Source organism: Puntigrus tetrazona, chromosome 5 (assembly GCF_018831695.1).
Source record: "Puntigrus tetrazona isolate hp1 chromosome 5, ASM1883169v1, whole genome shotgun sequence".
In the NCBI taxonomy this organism is placed as follows: Eukaryota; Metazoa; Chordata; class Actinopteri; order Cypriniformes; family Cyprinidae; genus Puntigrus; species Puntigrus tetrazona.
The window spans coordinates 13,643,349-13,667,071 of record NC_056703.1 but is presented as its reverse complement, the minus strand read 5'-3'; the positions used below and the strand labels follow the sequence as shown (position 1 = coordinate 13,667,071).

The following is a 23,723-nucleotide window of genomic DNA, read 5'->3' as shown; positions in this document are numbered from 1 at the left end:
TTTATTCATAGGAATATATTTAATTAGATGTCTTTACTGTATTTCATCAAATAAATAATGCTTTTTAAAGCATTTTTTTAAAGAAATCTTATCAACCTCACACATTTGAGTGGTGGTGTATATATTTATTTTTATTACAACATGCTTTATTTCATTTTAAAATTCTATGCTGTTGGGGGGTTTTTTCCCAGTTAATGACATTAATTTATTGTTAGGTAAAAATGAACTAAAATAAGAATTGATAATTGGTAGTTGTCAGTGCATTTTACTGATGATTCCATGCATTTGTTCATTTGTGTGTGTGTGTGTGTGTGTGTTCTCCCTGTTGCAACAAACTCATCTTGTTCAAATACTCACAGTGTTCATTTACCATTATTGAGGAGGGAAATGCTTTTCAAATGAGAATGAATGTATACCTAACTTGTCTTTTTACAACTCCACAGAATAGCTTGATTTTAATTTAAGGCCCAGTGAAATCCATTTTGAGCCTTATTCACCATAATTTTGTGATTTGTCCTATAGCCTTCTTCATCTTGCTCGTTTGATGGAAGTTTGAAATCGGAGAGTAGTGACTCTGAGCCAAGATGGCCAGAGGTTCCTCCTGTGCTCAACCAAAATGAGGATCGGAGAAGAAACAAGTACCTGAGAAAAGACTACCTGAAGGTACACACCCAAGCACGCACATGTTCTTAGTTTTTCTCACGCTCATGTGTTTTGTTTGCATGTGTATCCTCTCTCTCACTAGTTTTGTGAAAGACACACACACACACACACACACACACATACAAACACAAATATCTAACAACTTTATGCCACCTGAGACTTGTATTATATTTTAGTATAATATTTGTCTACAGCCTTAGGTAGCACAGCCCATATCTATGTAAACTGGAAATACAAAATGTGAGGTGTTTATTCTTTTTTTAAGGTGCTTTAAATGTGCTTTTAAACATAACAAGAATGCCTAATGCCTTTCATCTTTTATACAGTTGGCTGTAATTGATATACAGTATATTGAAGAGGGAAAATCCTAGACCCTAGAGTTTACATGTGAAGAAAATGATACTTTAATTATATTTCAAGTACATTTAGTTGCTTATAGAATGCCAGGATTTGTTTGGTCTTCAACTGTAAAATTTATAATAATAAATAATAACAATAAATACATGAACACAGTCTTCTTAAGCAAATAATACACCAACAAACACGCTTTCACGTCTTTATTGAATTCATTGTTGATATAGTCACAGTGCAGGGTGGAAAACATCCTTGGGTTAGTGAACCTAACAAAAATATGGATCCTTGTCAATGAAAAAAGATGTTCTGGGCACTATAAAGGCTATAACAAAAGTTTTGAAAGCAACCTGATTCACAGAAACCCCTGGAGAATGTTAGTATCATTGCTGACATGTCTGTGATGCATTAAACAGATACCAAACCAAAGCTTGTAAAATATACCACGTGTGGAGTGAAAAGACCCAGTACACCAACATTAAATCTAGATGTAAAGTAGGTTTTGGGCTGCCTCAGGGCCTGGACAGTTTTCTGTCATGACAGATAAACAGTTTACTGGGATAGGCTGCAGGAGTATTGAAAAAGACAATAGCTTAATCCACAGAAGTGGAATACTGGAATGACAGGAAGTTACGCAATCTGGAATGGTCCATTCTGACCTCAGATAGACTGCGCTGCTTTGGCACAACCTCAAGAGAGCCATTCAAAGAGTTTAGTGAAAACCAATTGTTTGAAACTCCTGACCTGAAAGCTTGTCTTGTCCGCAGTTACAGGAAACACTGGTGGAGGATGTTTCTGCAAAAAAGAAGGTTGTTAGACTTTTCCCATCCTGCTCAGTGACCGTGTTCAGTAAAACACTGTTATTTATTTAAGTGGGCTGTTTTCGTCTTTTCTTGTGAATCAGATAAATATAGGTAAATGCATCACATAGCTTTCTATGTGCTTTGTCATTTTGTGTGTGTGTGTGTGTGAACAATGAAGTGCTAAATGTCAAGGAAAGAAAAAATAGATTTAAAATAGGTGATCCATAGGATTTTGGCAGGACACGCATATCCACATAAAGTACCTCCTTCTCCTAAAGGGAATTTCCCTAACTTTTTAAATGAGCATTTGTTTTGCACTTCCATGGAACTATCAAGAGAACATAATCGAGGACACGCCCATTCTGTGACCAGATGATTTCACAGTCTTTCCTAAGTACTAACCTGTGCCTGAGAGGAAGTCCTTGGGTGATTTATTAATTAGATACATGTGCATGAGCATTTATTGTTCTTTTCTACTTTTAGGGTGTTTCCACACCACTGTTGTGTACAGACATTAATGGAGGCATGACATTTAAAAAAATGTTTGAAGTGTTTCACACAATAGGATTCTTACACACCCCAACGCACACCTTTTCAACTATTTCTTTCATATGCATGTATGCAGGTCATCTAAAAGACATTTCTCTGTGTTGCCAGCTGATGTGGATATAGATTAGCGATGTTTTTTTTTTTATTGTAGCAGAACCTCCTACATTTGATTCTACATTTCATGACTCAAATCTTCCAAGTTCTCCATTTTTTCACTTCTTGTAGACTAGATGTGCATATATTTCTTGTAGACTAGATGTGCATATATTTCTTGAATGGGGTAATTGAATCCCTATTGCTGTGTGATTTGACCCAGGGCAAAGCTACAGGCTTATGTCCACGATTATTAGTCACCGGCCCCTGATGCGTGGGATCTAAAGTCAGTCTGCAAATCTGCAGCAGTTTCTGTAGAACATGCATTCCCTACCATCGTTCCAACAAGCAGAGCGTGATGCCAGGCTGATAATTTTGGATTTGCGCAGGTTTTTTCCCAATGTTTTGTCTGTTATGTGTCTTGCATCTCTTCTTAAAAAAAAGAGAGTTGTATAATCTTTCTTAAATAAAGACTCTTTGTTATAAAACAATTAAACATACAGTTAGTAAAACAAACACAAACTTCATATTTGCCAGCAGTGTTAGTTTGGGACACTTACATTGCATTTAAAAATGCAACACACCAGCTATCATCCCTTATTTGTAATATATAATTAATAAACTTCATTCATAAACAGAAGAGAGGTTTTCCTTCACATTAAAAAGCAAAGCAATTAAAACATCTATGAATATTAGTAGCCAATATTTTTTGATTTCTGTTAAGTTTTTGACCCACTTCAGGTGTTGACTACTCTATTTACAGTGCAATATTTGCTGTAGCAAAAACAGAAAACACTAAAGAAATGGCTGTTTATAAGATGGTAAAAAGATGTATTGTATTACCACTGTGATTAGAATTGATGGCAGTACAACAAAAAAGTACAGATTTTGAAAAAGTACTCTTCTGTTTATGAATGTCTGGTTATCTTTCTAAAGATACCAGATTATGACTAGACTAGTTTCAGACAGATTTAAAGTGGTGATAGTCGGCACGTTCGTCAGACAGTCAGTGAATATTTGGACAAAGGTAACTCGATCCTTTTATCTTTAGACCAGTGATTCTCAATGCAATATATGTAGTGTTGGGTGAGGATGTGGTTGAGAACAATCAAACGTGATCCTGGAGGGCCGGTGTTCTGCTGAGTTTAGCTCTAACTTGCCTTAACACACCTTACACCTGCCTGGAAGTTTCAAGTATAACTAGTAAGTCCTTCAGTAGCTGCTTCAGGTGTGTCAGGTGTGGCAGTGTCAGGGTTGGAGCTAAATTCTGCAGTGACTTGTTGACCACTGCTCTAGGCTATTCAATGCATTTCTGATGTTAAAAGCTGATAATGTAACGAATATCAAGAATGTAATTCTCTGTCACCCTGTGTCTCCCATTACAGTACAAGTGCCAAAGTGCTCGAAGAAACTCCAGTGGCAATGACAATGATTGTGAGGTGAGACTGTGCTGTGACTGTCTATGTGTGCCAAGTTATGAAAGGCCAGCTGAGAGTCACGTCACCAAAGTAGAGCAACTACACATTTAAAAGAAGTCATGAAATTAAGTTGGTTTTCTTTTTCATAATATTTCCCAAGGTTAGTCTATAATGTAATATTACCAAATCTGGGCGTAATCAGAGTTTTATAGATTAGCGATGTTTTTTTTTATTGTAGCAGAACCTCCTACATTTGATTCTACATTTCATGACTCAAATCTTCCAAGTTCTCCATTTTTTCACTTCTTGTAGACTAGAGAATAGTTTTAGCTACCACCTATGACCAAATGCAGCATAAGCATATAGTTTAACCATTTTCATATGTCTTAACTGCTTTCGTTACCACTCTCTTCAAGTAAGATCTCCTTCATCAAAGATTCCAACCATAGAAATGTTTTGTGTTTCATCATTTACATTTACATTTACATTTAGTCATTTTGCAGACGCTTTTATCCAAAGCGACTTACAATTGAGAGTACAACAGCGATTCATTTTTTGAGAGACAAACAGACAGAGTAAGTGCTTATAACACCCAGTCACAGGGAGTGTTCAAATTAGTACACTGTACACAGTACAGTGAGAGTATTTATTTTTATTTATTTATTTTTTTTTATGATGAGGTTAGGTATTGCTGAAAGATGTGAGTTTTCAGCAGTTTCTTAAAGATTGACAGAGACCCAGCATTCTGGATATGTACGGGAAGATCGTTCCACCAGCCAGGAACAGAGAACGAGAAAGTTCTGGAGAGCTACATCAGCTACAAATCTGCTCTTTGTTAATGCATACTGTAAAATGGTTTGGACATTCTTGGTAATTCATTGGTCAGACGTTGTGGGAAGCCTGGGTTTGTAGCCCTGGCACATTCTGTAAAAGTACAATACTACATTGACTAAGTTTACGAGAGAGAAACGTCTGTGTGTAAAACTGATCTTAATCAGAAAATTAATTTGCTCTATATTTGTGATGTTACAGGAGGGAATGCGATCTAGTGACTTCACCACAACTCTGACTGTCTTTGGCCTGAAGCCCAGATCAGGTAAATTGTCATCCCTTCACTGTTAAAAAAAACTTGAAATAACTTGTCACCCCACTGCCTAAATTCTTTCAGTTGAGTCAACTTAAAATGTTTAGTTATTTAATGTAAATAGTTAGTTATAGTTATAACTAAAACATTTGAGACTTTTTGACTAAATAAAAAATCTTTAGGCAGCTATTTGTTTGCTTTTTTGTAGGGTTGCTTTTCTCTCATCAAAAGTTTTTTTTTTCTTTAATGTTTGTAATGCTAGGTCGGTTAGATTGGTGTGACAAAACCCTCTTACAACAACTTCTAGAAATCACACTTTACGTGAACAATCATCAAGCCTGAAGTCTTATCTACATTAACAGTATTGTTTCCACAGACGTCATATTTTGAGACTGCATTCAGATCTCACGATTTGTATCGTTTACTTTTAATCATCTTTGTTTAACTGGAATTTCTTTGGAAAGATAATGTCTTTAACTGTGGTCTTGAGCTAGTGGTATTTCTTTATCATTTATTTTTATTTTCTCATGACATTGCAGTTCAGTGGAAAGCACAAGGAAGGCCAGTATTTCCTGCCATTTTCAGAAATACAATAAGAATTATGCTGCATATAATAGTTAAACTGCTTGTTTTGCAGTGTTGTCTTACAAATGCTTCCGTTTTATCATTTATGCCCGTTATATTTGTAACATGTTTAATTATTGACAAAAGGGCCTCAACAAGACGAAACATGTTTTTGCTGTTTATGTAAATTGGGCCTCATAGCAATAATACATACATGTACCAATCAGTATACTAAGTACTTAGAAAAAGGAAAGGTAAAGAGAAGAGTCATTGTTTTGGCCTTTTAATGTAAGTCTAATGTAATTTTATCCAGTAAATAATTTAAAACCTGAACAAAAAAGAGCCTGAAAACTTTGACAAAAGAAGAAAAGCAGCAACAACAAATTGACATTCTATTCTAAAGTAAATTTCATTATTAATCATTCAGAATAATTGTTTATCTTTAAAGAAACATCATGGGAGACCTCTAAACTTAGGGCCAGATTTACTAAACAGGGAAAATTAATGCGAGATCGCAATTCCAAAACGGAAAACAATTTCAAAAATGGCATGGAAATTTCTGTGGCTGTGCACGGATATGCTCAGATTTGAATATGTGGTGTTCTAGCATTCTAAGTAAATGTGAGAAAAAATCCTCTCCTTTGTACAACATGTTAGCAACAACAAATGTAAGCATTTCAAACGCGAAAACATTTAAGACATGCTTTTTGGGTGTTGATTAATGGCACAAATGCCAGTCATTTGCCAAGCTAAGCTTGCTGAGCTGTGTTAAGGAACACAGATGCAGCCAGATCATTTCTGTAATGAATTTAAAAACAATTCAACAAATTACCAGTGTTACGTTACGGAACGTTACTGGGTTTTCTTGTATGTTGTTTTCTGCTTTATTTCAGTTTATCCCTTGTTGTCGCTGCTGATTGGTTGCCTTTCATCCCCGTAGTCCAACCAATCCTGTCGTCCTGCTTCCCTGATTGGTTGCTTCACATGCCAGCATTTCAACCAATCCTGTCAGTCTGCTCTCCTGATTTGTGCAGATAGTGGTCCATTGCTCAGGCTTTAACCAATCGCCATTCTCAACTGGGTTTTAAAAGCCTAGTTTAGAGACTGATGGCGAGATTTTGTTTGAGACTCATGTTGTAAATGGTTGACATTGTTGGTGGCAGAAAGACTGGCTAAGGAAAGCAAGCCACGTGGTTTACATCGCAACATTTAGGTGATTCTTTGTCTAGAGATACACTAGGTAAGGTGGTGCGTGCCAACCTATGTACTTCTGAAGAAGAGCAGTTTAGGACGTCCTGGACGTTGAAGATTTTCTTTTTCCTTTTCTTTTGTTCATACACCCCTAGTCCATCTTGGGATCGTAACAACCAGACTCAAACATTGTACAGGTTAGTTCGTAAGAGGAAGCTTGCAATGAAGAGGAAATTGATAATAATTTTGACTATGTGTATAATACTCAGCCTTCTCCCGTGGAAATCGACAAGACTTCAGCTCCACAGACCCAAGCTTCACAATGAGGAGAAAGATGGAGCACCTCAGGGAGGAGATGGAGCAGATCAGACTCTTACGACAGGTCAGAATTCCATTGTAACCCATCTGGCATGTTTGAGGAAGTATAAAGAAAATTGAATGATTCATATCTCTAAGCTAAGCCATTTAATGCAAATTAAATGCTTAGATAAACAAGTTCTGTTTCACAATATTTCAGACCCTTATCATTTTAGCCCCAAGGATTATATTGATATGTTATTTTTTAATTTATTGTTAATGTTGTCAGAGTTGACATGTCATAACAGTGAATTCTTGCTTTCTTTAAACAGAATATAGAAATAATAACATAGAAAACTATGTCTTTCTACTTGTTGAGTCATGACGTCAGCAAGGGAACATATAAAGTTAAGTAGTACCCTGTTCTCAGACAAGGCAGGAACAAACGTTTCCTGTTCAGTTCTGAGGAAAGGAATGAGGATTAGGTGTTGAAGTCTAATATATATAACCACTTCACACGTGTGCTTTGCATGAGGAATGCTATTTGTGAGGCATTTGAGTTGCTGCCCATGTGGAGCTTTCAGTTTGGTTACTTACTGTATAGAATTCAGTTAGGATATGCTTTGATGTTCACGTCCTATGTAGGCATCAGGCAGCTCAAAAGTAAAAAAGACCTACATTTATAGGGTTTGAGTCAGTGTGAGATTCACTGATGCTGAAGTTGTAGAGTGCTTGCATGTCATTGCTAATGATTTCCAATCCTGTCCAATGTCATAAGCTCTAACTCAGCTCTGTGCTGTCCTTGGTTCTGAAGGGCCACCCATGTGATAGCTGGGCGATTGTCTCTCGACATTTAACAAATGGATGATTCTTGGTTCATGTGACATAACTGTCTTTTGTTTTTGGCATCAAATGAAGTAAACAGAGTGCTTGTGTGTGTTCGCAGAACCTCGAGTCTAGGCTAAAGGTTCTCTTGCCAGATGATGTGGGCGCTGCTTTGATGGATGGTGTTGTTTTATGCCATCTGGCTAATCACATTCGTCCTCGTTCTGTAGCTAGCATTCATGTACCATCCCCTGCTGTGGTAAGTTTCATTGAATGTGTTTGGAAATCCTATCCTTTTAAGTGAAATCATATTTTCTGCACTTTAACAGGCATTCATTAGTACGTATTTAACATTCAGCAACATCAACAACAAATTGAATGTTGTTTTGTGGTTCTATCTCTCTAACAGCCAAAGCTGAGTATGGCCAAGTGTCGGCGGAATGTTGAGAATTTCTTGGATGCATGTAAAAAGCTTGGAGTGCCACAGGTAGGATGGAGTGTTTATTTCTTGTACAAATGCATGACAGTAAATCAGTATCGGATTCATTTTTTATAATTATAACATCATCTTGAAAGAAAATTGTCATTAATTACTCAACCTCATGTCATTTCAATCCTGTAAGACATTCATTCCTCTTCGGAAAACAACACATATTTCTTATTAAATCCGAGAGCTCTTTAACCCCTCCTTAAAAAGTAGTAATGACATTAGTGGTATAATGGTTGCCTAAGGAATAATTAAATAAAAAAGCTATTTTAAATTGTAATACCATTTCACACTATTCCTATTTTTGATCAAATAAATGCAGCCTTGGTGAGCATAAGATACTTCTTTCACAAATATTAATAAGTATTACCAAGCGTTTGAACAGTAGTGTATTATAATGCAAATTTATGTTTGTTTTACCATCTTTCTATTATTTTTTAACAGTGTATTTATAATATCTATCATTTATCTATATTTATGCTTTCATTTGCTTGTGTTTATGAACAGGACAAGTTGTGTTTGCCGCATCACATCCTGGAGGAGCGAGGTCTAGTAAAGGTCGGTGTCACTGTACAGGCACTGCTGGATCTTCCTTCATCAAAACCCAACCAACTTTCTACCATGTAGCATCACTGGATCATGGGACGTCCACTAAGATCCCTTTACCCTGCCTTACCACCTCATCCTCACTCTCAATGCTGATCTTTGACCTACCATGGGGAGGTCACAAGCTTTTACCTTTCACAACTGCGGTGAACAAGCCGGCTTCCCCCTACCTCTTATAAGCCTCTGTGGAGGGGTCTAGACAGTTTAAAGCTCCAATATTGTACCCCATATGAGGGAAACTGTAATTCTTAAAGCCACACGCTTCATTCTGAGGGTTAACACCTGTTTCTATTCCACAACTGCAATGCAGACTCTCTCCTCTCGATGCTGGACACCTCTGTCTCCTGTCATTTGTATCTCCTTGTCATCTGTCTCACTCTTCTCTTGGACCGGTGAACCCCCAACGGGTGAGGACAGGAGAAAAGCCTGCAGCTATCTGGCTGATTCTGGATCGGATGTCACTCCAGCCCTCTCCTGTATGAAGTCACTAAGAGCTGTTTAACATCTTGTTACATCCTGACTTGTGTTTCCTGTCTCTTTGAAGAAATAAGTGGGTCAGAGACAGTATTGATGTGCATGTAATAACACCCAGACCAGCACCGAGGACATCAAGGACAGACAAAGGTGTTACCATAAATGTTGATTTATTGCAGTCAGGTGAGTCATTGGCGGTGCATTAGAAAGAAATCATATCTTTCTGCATGCCTGGACGGTTTTAATAATGAAGATTCTGCTCACAAGACAAAGGCTTTCTTTGTGTTCTTTTACGTACATGCCAATGTTGCCAAATGTTTGTTTTTCTTGACTGTTTTCACACAGGTGGTATTTTAAGTTTTCACAGCCTGCATGTGCCAGAAAGTAACACTTCATAAAGTTTTGCACGTGCCAGTCTGTTTGCATTGTGCTATAATTTTGTTTGTTGTGCAGGTCTGGGCATGTACGTAAAGTTTCAGCACTAAAATAGGTCATTTAAAAACATTTGCAAAAGCTAATTGTAATTACAGAGTAAGAACAGTCCATTAACGAAAGATGGGCATTTGATTGTGTGATTAAATTAATAATTGGCAATCAGAAATCAAATGATACTGGTAAAACTGAATTAAGTTAAGTAAAGGGTTTGACGTGCAGTGCATTCATCACAGTAAACTGTCAAGAGTTATAGAAATGTTAAAATATGTACAAATTGTTCTCATTTGTTTGATCAGGGAATTTATTTATTTGCCTTTATGTACTTTTGTATGTTTTATTTATTTTATTTTTAGTTCTATTTACTTCTTTATCAACCTCAGAAATACATTAACTGTATTCTTCAAAATCAGCAATACTGTTCAGACATTCTTGAGTGTTATTCATCAATTTCCAAACATGGAAATTGGGGCAGCCATCTTAATGGGCTATAGCTTTGGAGGTTGCTTGCAGTCAGTTTCTTTATGGCACTGTTTACATGCACACCAGAAATCTGCTTATTGTGAGGAAGCTATTTTTAGATCAGATGCAAAATCAATGGTCTGATTTGTGTACAGAACAGGGATCCTCAAATCTGGCTTGCGAGATCAACTTCCCTGCAGAACCAATCAAACTCACCCAAACCAGGTAATCATGTCTTTGAGATCAGAAAGTCCCAGTTAGGTAAGTTTGATCAAAAATAGAGCTGAACTGAAAATAGTTTTTTGCGAGCCGGATTTGAGGAATCCCTGGCATAGACTGTACATGTGGTGCATTAGTAACTGCTTTCTTCACACATTTACTTTACCGGACTTGCTAGTCAAGACAGCTCCATATTTAATTGGAAAAATGTGAGGAGTGAGGCAACAGGTAGGATAAAATATCTGCACAGTAATGTCCAAGGTAAAGACAAAAGAGTAATCCTTAAAAAAGGTTATGGTCAGGGCAGGCAGCAATTAATAGAAAACAAGGAAACAGTCCGGTGTGTGCATCTTAAATAGCCCTCCTGATATGAAGCGGGTGTCAACAGGTAATGAGTTCCTGGGCAGGGGGAACCTGGGAAATAGAGTCCAGGGTGAGTACGGTAAGGTTGGAGTGCCCTCTAGCACATGGACACTAGCTGTTAATTGTAACACCCTGCATAGACAGCAACAGAGCTACCATGTTCAAGTCCCAAAAAGGACATAAAATAAAATTAATCCATGTGACATCAGTGGTTCAACAGTACTTGCTAAGAGAATATTTTTGTGCACACGCATTCGCTGTGGTACTCTCGTGAACATGCGCCAATGTCTGATATTATTAAATGAATTATTATTATATGAATTATTAAATAAAGGTTTTTTTTTCATAAATGACAGTTAGGCTGATGTAACGTCTTTCCAACAAAATAACTTTTACTATACAAACTCCATAAAACAATTTCGAACATCAATTTCGAACATCTAAAAACTGTGTACCTTTATACAATCCAGACTGTAAGTTTTCATCCACTTTAAAGTCAGTATAGCATCTCACCTTACAGTGAATGTATATTACAACCGCAGAACTCTACAGCACCTCCACTTTGGGGACTGTTTGTAGCAAGTATCGCCATCATCACCAGTGGGTGTTTTGTTTGTTTGTTTGTTTTTGCTTTATTTCTACAAAAACAAAAAAATGTAATCCTCTTTGCCACTCTTAACAAATTTTGTCAATCCCTCACTTCCGTGGGTGAGCTTAAAGCTTTCTTAAAAATTTAAAAAATGCAGTCTCAAGTGGACGGTGCATGTAAACATGAATGCTGTTATGCGTTAACCCACTTTACGGAGTGGATGTAAGTACTGTAGGTTGAACAATTTCTATTTGTGACTGTTCGCCGTGCATTCCTGTACATTTTTTTTTTCTCTTTTAGTGCAGCTGTGGCTAACTAACCACTTCCAACATATCTTGAAAGTTAGCCTGCCTGATGTTATTTTAAAGCGAGAAAATGTTGTTTCTTGATTTATGCCTTTTAAAATGTCACTGCAAGCTCAGCTGTCAACAGCTGTTGACAACTTTTCTGTGGAAAGGAGTTTTAGGACCCAGATTTACAATGAGTAATGCCTCACTCCCATATCATGGGACAGCATAGCAGATACGTTTGGTTCAGTGCCAGAGCTTTGTGATGGATGAACTGGTGACAGCTTTTGCTCAGGCTTATTGCCTTCTGAACACAATCTCAGCCAAAAATATAAAATGTTTTCTACAGGTTACAGGTCCCCTTAAAGAAATGCTTTTGTTTTGGTTTTGCACCCTCTAATTTAGTTGTTTAGCATCTGTATTTATGACACCATTTCCCAATTAGCTATCTGACTTTCATAATCTGCCAATGTCACCACTTGCATAACTCCTGCTACAAGAAAAAGCCTGCATACTGCATTCTACAGTTTTATTAATATTCTACAGTATTCAGTATGCATCAATAATGATTGTACTGTAGCAGAGATAATTATTGTCATAAGACTATATGCTGAAACGGGTTTCATGACACTTATAGTTCATTTCGAGTGTGCATGTTTACAGTGTTCATAGAGAGGAGTGTGTTATTTAAAAAAAAAAACATGTTTTGTTTTCCTTTCACCATCAAACTCAATCTTGGCAAAAATAAATCACTCGTCAGCTCTGATTCTTATCCATGTTGATGAGAAACTGTTCAGTTTGTAAAAAGATGTGTTGATTAAAAAGTAATAGACAGGGGATGCCTCCTACGCAGTGCGTACTGTATATGTAAATGTTTTTGTATGACAACTGGAATGCATGTCTGGACCATACCATTATCCATGTACATAATCTACGTTTCAACACATTAGAATGTTTCCTTAAAAAGGAAACCAGCCAAAACATTTAAAAAAATACTGAAATAAACTGACCTTTTACAGTGTTTTGTTATGCACCTGTCATTTATTTTGTGCTTTTTTAATAGGGAAAATAAGGATAGTCTTTAAGTGTCAAACTACAATAAGCAATCCTAAAAATGATCAAGCAAAGATGTGTGGTAGTGGTTTGTCCACTTGACATCCGCTACTTTATTATGTTCTATGAATCTATTTCCAAGGAAATCTGCTGGGGTTTTTTTTTTTTTTTTTCCAGAGAATCGTTCAAGACGGGGTCAGGAAGGAAGTCTGCTCCCGCAAGTTATACTTGTGAACAAAAGAAAAAAATTATTGCAGACTTCTTAACTTGTTCGCAGGTCTCATTATGTGTCTGTAGCAGAAAAACATGAGTCATTTAAACCCTTATCCAATTCAGTTCATATTTACAAGAGAGCAGTAACATTAACCTTTTTGTGGTTTTCCAAATTTACTAGCCACTCAGTATTTTATATGACACAAAAATATCCCCATGTCATTTGACCCTTTTTAAAGGGCATTTTCCCCATTTCCCGTGTATATATATAGCTTAACGTCAAGCCCTGTAAGAGAGACACATAAGAGATATGAACTCATTTACCTAAACGGCAGCATTTTAACATTCGCGTGAAAGTTTGTTAGCCCGACAATTTTACTACTTATCGTTGAATATGCCATTAGAAACGTGAGACCATTCTACGCGTGTACTTTTATGTACTGTGTATTATTAGGTAGCCTGTTTGTGTTAATAAAAAAAAGCAAAAGAGCGATAGACGCATGCTTCACGGTCTATCATCCGTTAATAATCGCTATGAACTTTGTTGTCTTCTATAGCCTGCACGTTTACATTCTGGGCAACCAAAAAAATGTAACCGCGAACGCGCATGTTTCCCATCAGCATAAAACCCTGAGGGAACGTGTTAAGATTAGATTTGCGATTCGGAAAACAACGTTTCGCGCTTTACTGGCTGTATTTCAGCACATAGGGGGAACGTAAATAAAGCAAAATAAAGTAAAGCTGAACCAAAGCAAACACCGCTGAACTGATTCACAGAGCAGAACGCACACAACACGGCACGCTGGAATAACACGACTGATTTATAGCCACGTTTTTAAATGTGTTACTAAATGACAAAACCACAAGTACATTAATCAAACTTTAAATGGAATTTCACTGCCTTGGCAGCGTGGCTGTAAGCTGTTCTAGACAAGTAGGCTAATGTAACCGTATACTAGGTAGGCAGCGTCACACACACACACACACACACACACACACACACACACACACACACACACACCCTGAGTCACACAAGAGGGTGCTGTATCCAACAAAATCAGAGGACATTAAGCAAAGTTCATTCAGACAATCCTGAGGCGGCTTTATTGGCTCATAACACCAGGACCTTTCAATTGGAGAACGGTGACAGTGAGTACACTTGTTTACTCCGTTCTTTTATTGCTGTAGTAGCTTTATCTCTGCATGATATGAGGATATTTTGTCTTCCTTCTTTCTCAGAACATCTTCACATCTGCTTCATGCAAATAGTTTGAATTGCGTGGCCTAATTTAACCGAATCCACTTTAACTCAGTGCATTTGTTTTTGTGTGTGCAGATATCAACAATTATGAGCATTTGCGGTTTATCAAAATGTAAACAGCTTTTATTATAACACATTAAGGCAAATGTGTTATAATGCATATGCAATATATTCCAAACAAGAGCCCTTAAAAAGGAACGTACATTGATGAAACTGTGGTCATTGTATATTGTACATTTATAAATATATATATATATATATATATATATATATATATATATATATATATATATATATATATATATATATATATAATTTCTCAACATCTGCCTTAAACATTTTAAAATTAAACATGTATTTTATATAACAGATTGCAACAAAATATTCGTTTTTTAATATGTTTCATTCATTTTTTTTTTTCTTCGGATGAACTTTTTGTTTAAGGCAAAGAACTAATTAAATACACAGTGATGCAGAGCGGCTTGATATTAAGCAAGGTATACCAAACCGATCTAGAAAATGATTGGAGCCACACCTTAATATGTGAGAACAATTACTCATTTTCTAGCCACATGGGTAAAAACATTGGCAACATTGCGGGAAATCTAAACACCTCCCTTTTTAAATACAATGTACTATTTTATAATGATTACATATCATTGCCGCATTTCATCATCCTAGAGGCTGCAAAAACAAGTGCAAAGAGAGACAACTCATGTGAATGTTTTTTTCTCTTTAGATACCGATAATAACCCTTCAGAAGAAAATGTTGCTGCTGAATAAGGTTCATGCATGTCTCTCTGCATTCGCTTTGCTTTTGCTGACTCAGGAGCCTGTCTCTACATCAGAGTTTACGGACTGTGGAGATACGGGTAAGCTTCCTGCTTGATTCCAGTGAAATGATAAAAAAAATGGCACAATTCCAGACTTATTTAGCTTATTCTGTATAGTGCAAAGAGAGTCAAACATAACTTTATCTAATAGACTCTTAAAAAGAACAGCTAAATATAACCCATTTTATTTTATTATAAGGTAACGCATAATAAAGTGCAATAAAAAATCTTTTACCCTTTAACCTCTACCTGGTCTTTATGTAGCTTCACTTAAAAAAAAGTAAAAAAATAAACACAATAACACAAAATACATTTAATGAGGGTCAAGTTCCAGTGAAATATTTTCACCGACAGTCATCTACACTCTCAGAAATAAAAATACAAAAAGCTGTCACTGGGGCAGTACTTTTTTAAAAGGTACACTTTGTACATATTAGGTTCAAATATGTGCACTTTAAGTATTACTATGTAAATTTAAGGTATCAAAATTCACCCTTAAGATACAAACATGTCCCTTTTGAAAAAGTACCGTCCCAGTGACAGCTTTTGTACCTTTATTTCTGAGAGTATATAATGACCATGTCAATCCTAATGTGTGTGCTTTGGTAATTGAGTGGCTCTCTGCAGATAATGAGGTTGTGGCAGCATCTCGGTAGAAGGACACATATGAGTTTAGATTCACAGTATGTCTTTTTCATTTAAGTAAAAGCAATTGTTAGCCCTTTACAATGTAAAAAGAAAAAAAACTCTATATAGTAATGGGATGGCTTTAATGTTCTTGTGTATGCACATATCTATGCATAAACCAAAGTAATAATTGAAAAATCAAAAGCTCTGTCACCACTTAGAGAAGAGGAGGGAAGTATGCTGAATTAAGATGGGTTAGAGCTGATTACAATTATAATGAGAATAGTAATTTTTAAAAAGTGAGAATAAATAACCTTAAACCTAAACTAAGGAAATAGTTAACCTATTTGATATTTCTGAAATCACAGAGTATGTTTTCCTTGGTTGCTTAACTTTTTGACCGAACAGATCACTAATGATGTGGCTATAAAGTTTACTGAATTTCACAATAACTTGACTCATGGGATTAGATGAAGTTTAAAATTCCAACTCGATGCTTGTTCCAAGTACTTGTTCTTAATGCAGTCAGCATTGTTCATAGACAATTTTCCCACAGTGGATCCACCTGCCAATATTGAGATAACAGACCCTGGCTTCCTGGGCTACATCAGTATCCACTGGACTCGACCGGCCAGCCTTCAGAACCTCACAGGCTGCTCAGTACGATACCAACTCAGATACTATGACACCTATGAGGAACGATGGAGGGTAAGAATCCTCGAGAACTCACAGAACACACCACAAACTCGTCTCATTTGTTTTCCTTTCATCGCACATGCATTTATACGTGTTAGTGCATTTTCTACTTTGTGCATGTCACACTCTGAAATAACTATGAAGAATTGTAACTTTATTTTGTGTTCATTTCTCTGAAATTGTTCTGACACCAAATCACTAAAGCTGTGCTGAATCTCGCTGGAGAAACCTTCTCTAGTATTTCACCACTTTTATGTGTACTTGTTTCTGTTACACAAGCACTTAGTAAACTAAAGACAGTTAAGTGTTCAATGGAACTCCTTGAGATTTAGTCTGAAACTCCTCAGTCAGAGCCAAAAAAAGTTTTATTTAATGCGAGCCCCTGCAGGCAGTGTACTTAGTATTCAGAAAGACATATTTGTTTTGCAGCATCTGCAAAATGAAGCAGCTTTGCGTGCCTGATATTATGCCTCTACTCTTATAAATTCATGACTCAAAATTGCCCTCTTTTTGTTTTGCACAGAGTGTTCGAACTGCCAAGCTCACTTACACTGCTCAGTTTGATCTTGAGAAACCAATCAAGGTGAGAATGCTCACTGTGCTGAAGTGTGCGTGCACCAATGGGACGGAGGTCCAAGGAGAGGAGACGGAGTGGGTCTACGCACCTGAACCTACAGGTATAGGTTGAAAATATATTTCACCCCCAATAAAGCTTTTTTGTGATCTGATCGTAAGCTCTAGATAATGATAAATTCATAATAAATTAGAAAAAAAAATTCTAGTTGAAGTCCACTGATGTTAATCTAAAAAGGGATGATTCTCTGGACATTTAGACATATAGACTGATTATTTAAACAATAATAATTGCACACAAATGTAACCACCTGGCATACTGTATGTAAATATTTTCTGCTTAACTGTTCCCAGCCTTTTTGATATTAAGTGTATTGCGTAAGTGAAATAACAAAAAGGGACAAAAAATAAAAACATGCTAGTATAAACATACCCATCTGGAGTCTATTACGCAAATATTTTCATAATAATAATGTCCTGTTTTCAAGGAAAGTACTTTTGAGGAATGGACCGACTGTTGCACAAGTTAGATTGAGTCTTTCTATGAAACTGAATCTCTTTATAGACCTAACTCTTTGTTGGATTACATGTTACCTTCAATTTGATACTAATAAATGCTAATGTAATTGATTGAGCTTGTCATTTAATGCAATGATTATCATCTGCTTCCACCTTTCTCAGGTGTGGCGGGATCACGGATAAGAGATTTTCACTGTGTTTACTATGGCAAGGAGTACATGGAATGCACCTGGGATTCAGGACCCGTCATACCTCCAAATTCACAGCACTACCTCTATTACTGGTGAGCACTTCCATGAGAAATGCTGAACACAAACACTATTCAAAGCATTCCAAACGTTTTCTCAGAGGCACTTAAGAGCTTTGCGCTATCTGTGCCTCAGGGGGAGCAAGAGGACAGGTTGAAGCACAAGTCATTTTACTTGAATGTACTTAATAACCTTAGAGAGTTCAGTGTTTAACTGTTGCATAGAAAAGGAATGCTATGTTTACTAGAGTATACAATCAGAATCTTCAGTTTGATGTTTGAATATGATTTAAAACTTTCTGTTACTTTGAATACTTTGAATATAGACATAATCTCTCTGTAGGTCAGGAGCCATTTTTTTAACAAACCAAACAGTTTTATGTCAATATTTCACATTTTAAATAATTAAAGTACACTTAAAAACTCAACTTGGTGAGTAAAATTAATTTCTGTTCTTCCAGGCACAGGGAAATGGATGAAACAAAGGAATGTCCAGAATACATCATATTATCTGAGGGTCGAAGGGGATGCCGGTTTCCTCAAAAATCACTTTTGGAGTTCTCAAAGTTTAATTTATGCGTAAATGGATCCTCTCCAGCAGGAAATTTGAAAACGGCTTACTTCTCTATTGAGGTCCAAAACCATGGTAACTACTACTATTATACCTGACGGAACAAACTTCAAAACGAGTCTAGAGTCGCAAAATCAGAAAAAAACGTATTCCTATTTTTTTCTCCTCATCTTTCTCTTGCAGTAAAGCCAGAAGTGGTCTCTTCAGTGCATGTCTCAGAGATTGATGGAGAGCTGAAGTTAGATTGGTCCCCACCTAGTGGTCAGGTGCCAGAACACTGCTTGGAATATGAGGTGGAGAGCAGCACTACGATGAAAAATGGCAAGGAAAAAAAGGTATTTTAATTGTTCAGTTTTATTTCTTCTATACAGTGCAGTACACTTTAGATAAAGGAAAAATATGAAATGCCTTCAGGAGAGAGTCTAAGAAACAGTGATGACAAAACTCAACGTTGTAACACCCAGTAATTTGTAAAAGACATTGTCGACATGAACAACTGCCATTCACTTGCATTCAATTCTGAATCTTGGCATGTACTGTCAAACCGATATTTGATTTAGCTCATGTGCCAATATAAATATTAAAAAAAGAGCCAAGAATCCAACCTGTCAAAAGCATTCATGAGGTCTTTTTTCCCCTTTAGGAAAATACGGTTATTCAGAATTTAGAAGACACATCTTATGGTGTCCCGAAAGAGACTGAAAGTCAGAAAACCTGCTTTCGAATCAGGTCGAAGGTGAACATGTACTGCGCTGATGAGGGATTTTGGAGTGACTGGAGCCAAGCAGAGTGTACAGGTTAGACCCATTGATTTAAGAGCGCTCTTTAATTCTGATCTTGTGAAGTTTTTAGAATTGACACGTTTTTTGCAGATAGGCTCTTTTCAGCTCTTGAAAATATTTATGGTAAACACTCCCAAAGGTGTTAGAACATAATAAATTATACTTAGATTGTAAATAGTACTTTCCATTTTTTACTTCTAATGTTCTAATGATCATTCATGTCTTTTTCCCCCCTTCACCAGCAGAAGATAATGAAAAAACTCAGTATCTCAGTCTGGTGGGCCTGGTGGTCATTGGTATTGCTGGAGTCATCCTCCTCTGTCTTCTTATATGGATATTAAAGCAAACGTAAGTACATGGCCAAAAGATGTATTAATAAATAAACAGATTGTTTGATTAATTCTTTATCGATTTCACAATGACTTTCTGTTCCCACAGTTGCATAAAAAAGATGAACAAAAAGGATGCCCTCTATACTTTATACAAGGAGAAGGTCAACGAGACTATGCCCAATATCCTCAGCCCTATTTTCAAGTGATGCTCCCCATGACCTGCTAAGCTGAATTTCAAAATTTCCAATTACTGCATTGCTATTACTAGGCTGCAGTAAAAGCGCAATACTCATGCAGAGAAACAAACGTGAGAAGTGAGACTTCAACAACCTTAGAGTGATCCTTACAGAACCAGTAGTCTTAGGGAACAGGTATGTGGGGACCTAAATGAACCACAGCACTGATACGAATGTATGAACCACTTTGGTTTCCAAGACACCATACTACTATTTTATGTGTTTATGCACATATCATGTGTTACTTAAAGTTACTCAAAGATTTTTCTAATACAAGTTATCTTGCCAGTTTAGCAATTATTTTTCAAATGCCACTGATCTTGCCAATTTTGCCTCGATATTATCTTGATATTTTAGCCAGTGTTTGTTGTTCTTTTTTCTATTTCCACGATCTTGTTGGTTTTGCCAGTGGTTTTTCAAATGCCAGTGAGCTTGCCAATGATTTTTCAAATGCCAATCATCTTAATATTTTAGCCAATGAATTGTCAAATTCCAATGATCTTGCAGGTTTAACCAATGATTTTTCAAATGCCAGTGATCTTGTCAGTTTTATCTTGCTATCGTCTTTTTTGTTACCTTACTTTGATGTACGCATTTTTCAGTATTTGAGTTTATTTTACTGCTGATTACATAATGAAGAAATCAGGAGGAACGAGTATTCATACACTTTGGGAAAATGTGCAAACGTTTATATACATTATCAAATAAAATTTTCTTGAATTTCTATTATGTTTGTGTAAGTTTTTCAACAGATACAATTAACAAGAAGCGTGTAAAACACACACAACAGTGTACTGTGTGCACACATACGCAGTTACAGAACATATTTCCATTCTTGTTTAATTCTTAATCAGAATATCAGAGCCCTTCCTGTTGATCATCATCATTTCCTGTGCTGACTAGGCCTGGTGAGTATGTATGGTGACCGTAATGGTGACTGTTTGAGTGAGTCATCATGATAATATGCATGATATTATACAAATAATGCACTGCATTACCTCCAAGAATCAGGAAGTCACTTTATTTGTAGAATTATCGCTTTATCGCATCTTCTTTATGCTTTGATGGTATCCACACCCTGCTTTCTTGACTTAACTTGCCCATAAATAAGAAGTTAATAAAGGGATTGTTTTCCCAGCATTTATTCAATCTAATGTCAAAACAAACCGATGTGTTTTTGTTTCTTCAGAAAATGTCTGGGTTTTTTTTTTCATTCGGTGATACTGGTTTGGATCTTGTTTACTTTCATGTACAGACAAAACATTTCTTGAAATTCTTATTTTGTGTTTTGTCAGAAAGCCTGTTGATGGCTGGCCAGTGTATAACGGATATTTATTTGGGCACGTCTAATTCATTGATAGATTTAGGTGTTTTCCTTACTGAATATTTCATTTGATCTGAGAATGTGTTATTCAAAAAAACAAAAAAAACAAGCCATTGATGAAAACTGAATGAACATTTTGTAAAACTTGACATCGTTTAAACATTGAACTATCAAAAATATGAGGTATTATTTTCTTATAAAATATACTTGTTTTATTTACAACTCGTTTTTTTGGTTTGTTTTTACTGTGTACAGCAGTATATAATTGCTATTTGTTAAAGTATTTCCATATTGAATTCAAGTTCGTATCTTATTGAGGATGTCAAAAATGCTGTAATTGTCCCAAATTAATTCTAACATTTGTGTAAATAAATAAATCTTGTACAGTAGTCCATTTGCGTTACTAACTCAAGTAAGTATATGATCACTGAATTCCTCCTGTAAGGCAGGTTCTTGCAAAGCCAGCCTTGAACTTAAGATAACTAAAGGTTTTTGTTTATACTGTAGTTAAAATGAAATGTAAATTGATTGACACTGTCAGTGAAGTAGTAAAGCACACTTCCTCAGTTTTAAAACATTGACTAATCATTAAAACTGTAATATTCTTTTCAACAGTCTTATGTTATTAATCTTGATAATCTCCAAGAGCTATATTACTCACTGGAATAACAAAAATGAACTAAGACATTTCCAAGGAAAGCTGCACATCAACTTTGACCACCAGCAAGTATGACAATGACATACACATAGCCATTTATCAGAAAGTGGATGACAGAACATCAGTGAAATTGTGACTCAAGAGGACTCGAAGGTGAATACCACATTACACTTACCACATATGATTTGATTAATGAGCTCCACAATAAAACAATTATGCTGACTTTGATTTATGAAGATGATACATGCACCTGCAATATCCTGTAGTGGAGTGACTTCCAGAATGCCATGTCCCAAAATCTCAAGGCACACAGCTTGTGAAGCACCTCGCTGAGACTACTGTTTATAGCAAAATTAACACAATCAAACTGTTGTTCAATAAATTTAAGGCTATCTAAAGATTTAAGTCACTCGGCCTATGGAGCTGTAAGCACTTAAAAGACAGTCATTAATAGATTGTCCAGTTCAGTTAAAAGTCAAAAGGTTTCCATTTAGAAACTTCCATTTAGATTTTATGCGTTTTTAGATGAGCATTGCAACCTAAGTGCATGAATGCCCAATCAAATCATTTGAAATGTTCTCTATCTTGGTGAGTTCATGTCAAAAGGTGTTAAGTAAGTGATAAGGTAAGAGAGGCTGTGCTGTATCTCTTTGTCATACCGCCATAAGGGGGTGGGGTGGGGATTGGGGGCTGGGGCTACTGCTGTGCTACCGTCAGTCCAATGGTGGTGAAACCAATGGCCATATCTAATTATGCATACAAAAAAACTACCGGAGAAACAAAAAAATCATTGTCAGTACTAAAACATCTCCTAAAAAGTAACGAGCCCTAGTACTGAGCCTTGAGGTACTCCATATTTCACTTGTGAATTATATGATACTGCTGCAAACTGATGGCGTTCTAATTATACCATGGAGTCAGATTGTTTTCTTTCATCTTTCTTTGCTTTTGCTTTTGCTTTTAACAAGGTTAGCAGCGTGTATGGTTTTAACTATATGGAATTCACACAAGACTAGATCTCAAATGTCATCACTTTGCTTCAGAATTTCAACACCATTAACATGAATTCCATGTTACAGAATGACACATGTTGTCTAACCCCAGTAGAGTTCAGAATGTCTACGAATGCTGATCCTAATGCATCTTTTTCATTATCAACACGGATATTAAAATCACCCACAATGAAGACTTTATCTGCAGCCAGTACTAACTCAGCTAGAAAACCAACTAATTCTTTAATGAAATCTGTGTGGTGCCTTGGTGGCCTGTTATACAGTAGCCTACAAACATCTACAAACATCAAGGGAATTTATCTCTAGCACCTGTTTTTCTAGATAATGTTATATGCAGAACCATAACTTCAAATGAGTTATGCTTTAAAACTTCCCCTCTGAGAAGAATTAAGAATACTGCTATAAATTGTGCCAACACCTCCCCCTTTACCTTTTGGACATGGCTCATTTTTATAGCAGTAATCTTGGGGTGGGTGGACTTTTGTCCGGTTTTAGCCAGGCTTGGTTTGGACGCTTTCTGTATTTTCTAATTCTGGGAACAGACACAGTCTCTATAGTGTGATATCTAGGTGATCTGATCGCTATAGAAGAGAGGAATAACCCAGGATTTACCTCTCGCAGAGAAATAACAGAATTACATCAGAAAAAAAGACCGCTAAAAAGAATAACAGGCGAATTCGCCTCAAGATGTGACTCGCAAGCTGACCCCGCCACAGACCGGATCATTATAACGAGCAACAGTGTTATTGTTGATCTAAAAAAATTAAATACAAATCGCTTCATCAAACTTTCTGGATTTTTCACTCGTCTCGTCGTCAGACAGTCAAGGACATCGCAGCAAGCAGCATTATAAGTTATAATAATAATAATAATAATAATAATAATAATAATAATAATAATTAATGATAATTTGATTAGTTACCTCTATTTTTAATAAGTTGTGATAACAGTTTCACAATTTGGTGCTATATTTGATCTTTCTCTGTGCGGGGTTAGCGTTTTATTCTGTGAATTTAGGCCTTCCTGTC

General features: G+C 36.3%; 2 protein-coding genes across 9 annotated transcripts in view; both read left to right on the top strand.

Annotated features, from left to right (window-relative positions):
- Positions 1-12,778, top strand: part of lrch2 (leucine-rich repeats and calponin homology (CH) domain containing 2) — a 44,933-nt gene extending 32,155 nt beyond the window's left edge. For 4 of the 6 annotated variants that reach the window (XM_043239033.1, XM_043239036.1, XM_043239035.1 and 1 more), the window contains 7 exons: positions 523-663; positions 3,845-3,898; positions 4,910-4,973; positions 6,986-7,098; positions 7,960-8,097; positions 8,248-8,325; positions 8,833-12,778. In XM_043239033.1, the coding sequence (XP_043094968.1) occupies positions 523-663; positions 3,845-3,898; positions 4,910-4,973; positions 6,986-7,098; positions 7,960-8,097; positions 8,248-8,325; positions 8,833-8,952 (708 nt within the window). In that variant the 3' untranslated portion in view covers positions 8,953-12,778. Of the gene's footprint in view, positions 1-522; positions 664-3,844; positions 3,899-4,909; positions 4,974-6,418; positions 7,099-7,959; positions 8,098-8,247; positions 8,326-8,832 lie in introns of those variants that run through there. The other 2 variants (XR_006250976.1, XR_006250977.1) reach the window with 2 other exon arrangements.
- Positions 12,779-14,020: 1,242 nt separating this feature from the next.
- il13ra2 (interleukin 13 receptor, alpha 2) lies at positions 14,021-20,424 on the top strand. 3 transcript variants are annotated; one of them, XM_043239038.1, is made up of 10 exons: positions 14,021-14,172; positions 15,024-15,156; positions 16,286-16,452; positions 16,964-17,117; positions 17,695-17,815; positions 18,241-18,425; positions 18,534-18,685; positions 18,994-19,147; positions 19,375-19,480; positions 19,571-20,424. In XM_043239038.1, exons 2-10 carry the CDS (start codon positions 15,051-15,053, stop codon positions 19,668-19,670), a joined length of 1,245 nt encoding a protein of 414 aa, XP_043094973.1. In that variant the 5' UTR covers positions 14,021-14,172; positions 15,024-15,050; the 3' UTR covers positions 19,671-20,424. The 3 variants fall into 3 exon arrangements, with proteins under 3 accessions (XP_043094973.1, XP_043094975.1, XP_043094974.1); XM_043239040.1 differs by having other exon boundaries at positions 14,022-14,172; positions 16,301-16,452; XM_043239039.1 differs by having other exon boundaries at positions 14,022-14,172; positions 19,378-19,480.
- The last annotated feature ends 3,299 nt before the right edge of the window (positions 20,425-23,723 follow it).